The sequence below is a fragment of the Nestor notabilis genome, unplaced genomic scaffold, assembly GCF_000696875.1.
Source record: "Nestor notabilis isolate BGI_N333 unplaced genomic scaffold, ASM69687v1 scaffold1985, whole genome shotgun sequence".
NCBI lineage: Eukaryota > Metazoa > Chordata > Aves > Psittaciformes > Psittacidae > Nestor > Nestor notabilis.
In genome coordinates, this window is record NW_009927676.1 from 54,360 (window position 1) to 62,976 (window position 8,617).

General features: G+C 43.4%; 1 protein-coding gene across 1 annotated transcript in view; it reads right to left on the minus strand.

The window, feature by feature from the left end:
• LOC104405417 (AT-rich interactive domain-containing protein 1B-like) overlaps nt 1-5,730 on the minus strand; it is a gene marked incomplete at its 3' end in the record, with an annotated part of 54,431 nt that extends 48,701 nt beyond the window's left edge. Inside the window, exons 1-2 of the mRNA XM_010014140.1 lie at nt 5,666-5,730; nt 5,067-5,205 (exon numbers count right to left, since the gene is read on the minus strand). Of these exons, the coding sequence (XP_010012442.1) occupies nt 5,067-5,205; nt 5,666-5,730 (204 nt within the window). The remainder of the gene's footprint in view (nt 1-5,066; nt 5,206-5,665) is intronic.
• Nucleotides 5,731-8,617: the final 2,887 nt, after the last annotated feature.

Here is an 8,617-nt window from a genome sequence, read left to right on the forward strand (position 1 = left end):
GGTTTAAAAGCTCTTGATCTACAGCACTTGCCTTTTTAAAATTCTTTCTGGCATATTAATATCCTTTGTAGAGTTATGGTTTGATAAAAAGGATGTCCCAGCAGGTTACCGTGAGAATAAGGATCTACAAAATACAGGTTTTCATTAGCTCAGGGCTTGTGCATGCATCATACTGCGTCTCTTTCTTCTCTCTCCCACAACACCCTGTAACCAAATACCACAACTGAATGAGATGGTAAATAAGCCACAGACACATCTTAAACTTCAAAAACACAGGTGCTCTCATAACTTTCCATCTCTCCCCCTTGAATCAGAAGCTGAAAGGAACAGAAAAATGTATACACGAAAAGGAGTGATGTTACAAAGGCTTCCTTTTTAAGGAACAGAGTAAGGAAACTTGCCTCAGACAACAGTATTAATTAATTAGTTCTTATTTAACAGAACTTGGACAAAGTGGATATGCAGTGTTATACTTAGGTATCATACAGAAATGGGTGTCACAACGTTTACTGCAGTAAATTCAGCTTACTTTGCCACTCCAGACTCATTCTCTCAGCATCACACAAGAACCTCTCCTCCTCCTCCCTCTTTGTTTCCCTTTCCTTTGTCTTAACCCAACACAACCTCAGTGGCATGTAGTTTGACAACCAGTAAAGCACAAATGGGGCTATGATGGCTCTGCCTCTGCTTTGCTCCACATCCCCCCACCCATGCACACAAACTGCTTGCTCCTTTCTGAGGTTTATACGCCACAGCAGCAAAACCAAACCATTATGCTTCAAGAGCTGTTCACTCAACTCCTCCCACCTCTTCATTTTCCAGTAACCTGGGAAAAGGTTGGGAAATCCAAAATGGTAATAAAGCAGAAACCAAACTTTCAGATCGTTTCTCACACAGGCCAGCTAGAACCAGGCTCCCTCATCAGCTGACGTTCTGGAATTCACATCTTGCAGTAATTCACTCCTGGTTGGGCACACTATTGTGCAAAATAATTGAGCAGCAAGGGAACGCGATACTTTCAGATGATAAGGCTTTAACAGACTTGTGTTTCAGAAACCTCTATATAAATTTCAAAAGGCTTTTGAAACTCTAGAAAAGTGTCTTGGCCTCAGATGCCTTTTGAAATAAATAATGTCTTGATTACCCTAGTAAGAAGGATAACTTGTAGTGCTCCGATTAATCTTTAAGAAAGGCCAGTACCTTCCACTGTCTACTGCTGAGCATGCTGTCCCAGCCACGGCTTACAAACTGCTTTTCGGGTGGGAACAGACATCTTGAAGCTAAGATGATTACACGGATGTCCTGATCATTGAGTGCTTTAAGCTGATCTTTAATCCAACAGGTTCATAATTTTAGGTGCGCTCTTGAAATCCAACAAATGAGGAGAAATGTGGAAGAGTCACTACAGAAACGCTAAACCACATATACTATGCAACCTACAGAAAAAGCAATATACCAGTTATTACTGTCCTTCAACATACCATGAAAAGGAAATATGTCCATGATGAATTGTGAAAGCCAGCTTTTTCTGAGTTTTTGAGTGCCTGAGCATGCTTCAAAGTTGCAGCTTTTTCTTATCATAGAGAAGACAGGGAGTCCTGAGATCTTTAGATAAAGCTTTCAGTAGGATGTTCCCAAAAAATTTTCCTTGGCTTGAAGGGAGGAGGTTGCTATCACACAGAACTACCAATTCAGTGTGATGCTAGTAAAAATGCTCTGACAGAATTCCAAGAGAGCAGCAGGGGTACAATGATCAGCGTATGGCAATCGTGATTTGCAAAAATGCGGCTGCAGCTCCATGCACCACAACGGGTGGACACTTGGTGGAGCCTCACTGAGCAGGGTGCTCCCATCTGCCCTCTTGTGCAGCGGTGCTTTACCCAGCCCTTCACCCCAGGTGCCAGCAGTCCTTCCCCATCATCTGCCAGGCTGTGTCCCTGCTGTGGCTCCCTTCAGCAAGCACCACAGCCCACAGAAACAGTGCATTTGGAAGCCACTTGTATGAAATATTTGTAAAGAGAACAAAAGGGAACTTTTCTCCCCCACTGACTTCTATTCTAGTTGCACGACATTTTGAGTGTGCTCATACATAGTGTGAAAAAACACGGTGGGTAATGTGACAGAGCTGGAAAAAACAGGCTTCAGCCAGAAGGTTCTCTATGATTCTATGAAAGAGGGTCTGCCAGGATCTTGTAAGGCAGCGATCCTTTGCCCTCCTCTCCTGATGCTGCTGGTCCTCCATGGAAAACCCATGTCATACACATCAGCCGAGGAACTGCAGCTCTTGTCAATGGCTGCATCCTAGTCCTTGCAAGATGAAGCCAAAAGAAACATCAGCCCTGACAGACCTTCAGGTGCAGCCGTATCTATTGCTGATTCTCTGTCCTCTAAATTTGTGCCTGAGCTACATAATGCAGCTTAGGGAGCAGGGCTGAGAGGTCTTCTGCGGAACGTGTGTGATAGGAAGATGGGAAAACAGCAAGCTGAATCAAGGCACGGTTTAGAAACACTACAGCTCAAAAATAATGTGGTTCTTATCCTGATGAACGTTTTTCTGTGTGGCTTGTAAGGTCATTGCTGCTTTGGTGCAGTGGTGCCTGAGCATGTGTCCCAGTCCCCTGTTAGCAGTCTTCATGCTGAGGACTACAAATTGGTGCAGCATTTATACACTGCTTTCTTTTACAAAAGTGCTATGTATCTCACAACTTCTAAGATCCACCTGATGGAACTATCAAACCAAAGCTCATTTCATCCTTTGGGTTATTCATTAGACAGACCACCAAAAAAGAGGGGAAAAAACCAAATCAGTAAGTTGGGATCTACGCAAAGTCCCAAAATACTTCTGAAGGGTGCCTGTCAGAACAAACAAATGTACCAAAGGAACAGACAGCCTTATGAATCAAGTAAAGAAATAAATGAAGGGAAAACATATGAAAATTTCAACAACCATGCCAATCTGTTGCGAGCTGTACCCGTGCCAGTGAGCGGCCTCGGGGCGCTGTAGGATTCCTCAGTGCAGTGCCAAGCTCCAGCAATATTGTTATGGTTAGAGAGGAATTTCTCACAAGACCTAACAAAGGCAGAAGGTCATAAATAAACACAGCAGGATCGCCTTGTCAGTTCTCATTATTAGCGCTGCAGGCACTTGCTTTTCTATGGGCTGCTCACAGGTTCATTTAACTGTAAGAGCTCCTCCTCAGAATTTCACATGCTCATAAATAAAGACAACATTTCTTAAGAAAGAAAGGCACACCTAAGTTATTTTTTATTATTACTTTTTATGCACACAGGGGCATATGTGCGCAAGCTGCTTGGACTTTCTGCAGCTGCCCTGTCCATATGTACCCACATGAGCTCCTGGCACTCACCAAAAGCTTATGTGCTGCTAACCCAGAGCTGCAGCATCCTTCACTGACCTCCGGTACGCTGTTATGGCCTCTGTCAGACTGTGGCCACAATGAATGAGGAGAGCCTTCCTACTGTCATAATGGTCACCAGAATTACAACTGGGCAGGAAATGAGGCTGAGCAACTAAACCGATCCTGACACGCGTTATGCAACTAGGAAAGCACAGCTGTGTGATCATTACTGCAATTAAAAAATGACATTTAGTGTTAACTTTCTTTTCTTACTGGATTTTGAAACAGGGAGTGGGCAGTACCCGTAACTCCAGGGGTACAAACGTGCAAAGAAAGGAGGGAAAAGTTCTTAATATCAAAAGTGCTGGTCCTTCATCTTCTGTCAGAAGACGTTTGTTAACAAACAGCCAACTGAAAACACATCACTTCTCTCATACAAATAACTACCTATCTATCTATATTCATACCTGTGTGAGTGAAAAGTAAGCTGTGTAAAACCAGATACATATTAAATGCTGATTTCAAGTTGCATATGTAGAGTTTTTCAGGATATTAGGCAAAATTTAGAGATCAGCAACACTATCTCCAGAATAGTTTTAATTTTCTGTTTATTACACTGGAATAAAAAAATGTAAAGATGTGAAGAAAGCTCAAAGGTCACAACCTTGGAAACACCACCATTAAATTAAAAGTAAGTAAAACAACAGGCCTCTATACAAACAGGGGACAACTGGGGATGCCTGGTACCAGGAAGAACACTGCTCAGTCACCATTCCTTCCAACATGAGAGAGGTAGTAGAGAACATAATTACTTCCCTGCCAAAAAACACCCCAAACACGGCTCCCTCCTGTGAACTGTACTGAACGCTAATGTGCTGGTTCATTAAACAGTTGTGTCTACCTTTCTAATGGGCTAAAATACGATCAATGTTACTGTTACTATAATCTGTTCTATCTCAAATTCTCACCTTTTAAAGCAAACTGCATGACTGACAAGCAAAAGTCCTGGTGCCTTGTGTGCTTTCTGTAAGAAGCTGGGGAAAATCACTCTCCTTCCAGCTTGCTTCCCATCCAATCACCTGCTATCAAAGGAAGTCAGGTTGTTAGTCCTGATGCGTTACAGCAGAAAAGCCGTGTTCAAAGAACTGTTTTCTCTCAGCCTTGCAGCCCTTCATTACACACCATTCATCATTATCAACATCAGGAGTTGTTGGATCAGCCCTCGTGAATGAAGAATCTCCCTATTTAACTTTTAAGGGCTGCCAGCTTGCTCCCTTTTGCCTCCGTGCTCAGGCAAGGGTTTTCACTTTAGGCAGCAGGGTGCCAGCCATACTGTGGGCACCTTCTTCACACAGCCCACCCTGACATGAGGACAACAACCTCTCCCTCCAGCCAGCTAGAACGCACGGAGCCATGTTCCAAATTGCTTACCCTATTAAGCTGGCTTCTACTAAACACAACACTGAAGGTGCTGGGAAACACGCTTTCTGCCTGCACACCAGCAATGGTATGCTACTCAGATCCAGCCTGCTCCAGAGGAAAGAGCTGCTAGAAAAGGAAGGAGCTGGATAATAGTTTCCAGCTGGTCAGTTCCTCAGTCTCCCTCAATCAGCAGGCAAGGTGCCGCTAGGGCACAGGGCAGGCTGTAATCCCCCCTGCAAGCACAGAAATGGAGATGCTTCTCTATTTCCAGCCTCTTCCCTGTACCAAATTTCCCTGACTCCCCACCATCTTGATTTGGGCCTCCAGCTTCTGCACTGTGGCACCATCTTGGCTGGTGGCTCCTTCACCAACCTTCACTTCACTGCATACCCGCCGTGGGGCAGGAGGCCCGCAGCGCTGCCGGCTGTGGGGAGAGAGCTCAGCACAGCAGGGCCCGAGCGCCTCATGGGCTGAGGAGCAGGGCGTCTGCTTCCTGCTGCCGCAGTGCTCAGGGCTGCGCTGCCTCTAAACACACCCTCCCCACGGCAGGCAGCACGCGAACCCACCGGACACCCCCAGAAAGGGAATTTTTGTCTGATAAAACACAATCTCTCTCTTACTAATTCAATTTTGAAAACTTACTGACACACCGTAAGTACAAGAACGCTCCAGAAAACGAATGTGTAAACTAAGGGGGTAGGGGTGTGTGTGTGTCCGTCCCCCATAATAAATTGTATTAAAAGGATAAGCACACGGAAATTAACATTTTTGTTCTCCTTACCCACAGAGTAAGACGTAAGAGAACGGAGCTGGGAAGACAGCCCACTCTGTGAATCACAGGCCACTGAAGCAGGCCATCTGTGACCTAGCACGGCTCTCCTCACGTGAGCTCACGGCCCGTCCCTCCGCGGCTGCAGACGGTGCACAGCTTCACGGTGACTCCTGCCATGTCGTCTTGACCCGTGCATCTCAAGTATGGGTGTTTCTGAGGCAGGGTACCCCCGTCAAAGGTAGAACTTAAGTATTTTTTCCCCAATTTCTTTCCTTATTGATATTTTTAAGACATTTACCTACCAGGCACATTGCAATTAATTTATCTTCCCTGATCAAAACACATTTACTTGTGTAGAAACACTCCTCTGCCACCGATTTCAAAAGGGGAGCCGGGTTTCAACCCACTCGCTCAAACGTGCATTTGTGTTAATTCTTGCCTCTTGTTAATTACTTCAGAAATGGAGGAACACACAAGTCAGACTTAGACCTACTAACTGCTGTGAGCTATGAACAGCATTAAAGCCTAGAAGGATGTTTCTAAGGGGTCTTTGCAGCACAGTGAAAAGACTTTCAGGTTTCAGAGACACTTTTCCCTCCCCCCCGCTTCTTTTTTTAGGACGAAACAGATTTTTTTTGTTCTTCAGTGTTTGTGGTCGTATTTCAGCAGCATGATACCCATGGCTTTTTGGCTTTTTTGATATCTTAAGCTTATTCTACACAGTTACACATGTGGAGCTACATAAAACATTATAAAAATGTTTCAAGGACTACAGATTTCTAAATTAAATACGTTCCCATTTTCAGCAGTATACATTTCATTGCCACAGATATACTACTGTGGAGTTTTTTCTCTAGGAACAGGAAATATTTATTTTGTAGAGTCTGAAAAAGGTCATTTTACATTTTTTAAAAGTGTGGAAAAATTATGCAAAGAACAGTTGAGGAAAGGAAAAAGAGCAGGAGGCATATTTCTTATAAGAATTATGGAGGTATTTTCTTGTTACAAAATATCATTTGTTATTTTTCAATCAAAGAAAACTGCAAGGAAAGACTGAAAAGGTTGAACCAACTACTCTCAAAAAATTATGAATGTGCCAAAAAAATCACAAATAGCACATTAATGTCAGAGTGTTGGCTCCCGTTGACTTCTCAGGATTTTAATTTTGCTTTTTAAAGGTAGAAAAGAGTGGAGAAGCAGAGAAGGCATCATTAGACTAAATCCAGCCTGCCCAGCCTTAATTTTTTAACCTAAAACCACCGAACTGAGTCCATGATCTATATCCGTTTGTACCTGACCACTTCAGCCGTCCCTGACACTTGACCTGCTTCCAAAAAAGCAAGAAGTCCAATTTAAGTTGGCGGTCCTATGGGGAGGTAATGGTTTGACCCTTGTCCCCTCCACCGCAACTGTTCCAATTCTCTAATGATTTCCCTGCAGGGTTCATTTACCAGTTCTGGGTCAAAGACCAGCTCATCCACGAAGGCAAGGGGCAGCACAAGCGCTGCATGATGGATTTGAAAATAAGTGCATCGTAAAGGAAACCTCCATCAATTAGGGGTGGCCTTTGAATTCAAAACAAAAGGAAGCAAAGTGCAAATCATAATGTCTATTCTGTTCACTTTAGCGGCACACAGATACACGTGTTGAGAGACGTATTCTAGCCTAGCTACAGAACCAGCAGTCATCCTAGGACAAACAGTCCCCATTCATCCTCAGAGGGGATGGCCTTTTGCTCACTCTGAGCAATTGAGAAGTCGAAGGGATTCACTATTTGATTCCAGGCAAGCTTTTGATACATCTTAGTCTTCAATATTAACCACACTGTGACTCTAACCAGAAATATTAAGACCTACTGTAACTAAGAAGTAAAAGATTCTCCAGCTCCACCTACACTTTTTGGAATCTGTGGCTTCATTTACCTTTACACGGAACATTTTCCAAGAGATTCAAAAAGCCTGAAGAAACTTCTTAATAGTGTTTCAACATCAGCACCTAAAAATCACAATTTGTCTTTGAAACTGTTGTCTGCCTGTGTGCAGGAGTATGACTCTCCCTCCACTCTTCTGCCCAATACTAACATGTGGATGTTATTTTCTAGCACAAGAGGCATATAAATCTATATTCTGGCTAAAACAAAAGGCAAAAAAAAAAGTCCCCAAAACTTGCTAATGTGACTTTCTCCAACAATATATGTCTGGGAAAAAAAGAAGAAAAAACTGTGAGTGGTGAGACTGAGGACAGCCAAATTTAAACAGAGAGGGGAGAGAAAAAAAGGTAGCCAATGATAAAAAATGATAAACTGTGATAGCTGAACTTTTTAAAACATTTGTTCTTCACAAATTCAAAATCCAAAAGCTATGTAAAACCCTCAGTATTGAGCCCATCAAACTTGCTGACCTTGAATCTCATGAACTACCTCCCGAAGTCTTCAGTACTGTCATCTCTGTTTTGGCAAGAGCAAGGGTTGGGCAACAACCCCTGAGATCTGACTGAACAAGATGCAGTCAGGCTGGCTGAGAGCAAGCTTTTGCTGCCAACCACACCATATGTGACAGGAAAACTTTTGTTAATAAAAACCATATTGATGTACTTGTTAACGACTTGAACACCCCAGTAATTGAATTTAAACCAGTTAACTATTCACCAGGGCTTCATCAGCCCACCTCCTTCATATCCTCTACCCCTGTGTTATTTCAAAGCAACTGGAAGAGTTTTACACCACCACCACTCTTCCCACCACAACCCTTTCACTGAGATGAGAGCTCAGGAAGCCTAGCATTTAAGCAGCTCATTTAAAGTGCTCTTAACTGCATTTTTGACAGAACAAAGCAGTTTTATAACTCTCTCTATACAAACAGAAGGCACCGATCCGAGAGCTTCTCTTATTTTCCACCAAGAAGTTACACTGGTACTCTACAACTGTCTACCACCATGGCGACAAAGTCTGTCTGTCCCTGACCTAATACGGATCAATCCCATCAATGTTTCTGTAAGGGTTTTGGGTTTTTTTATTAAAAAGGATCAAGGAAAGAAACAAAGCCAGCCCCTCCCCCCCCCCACC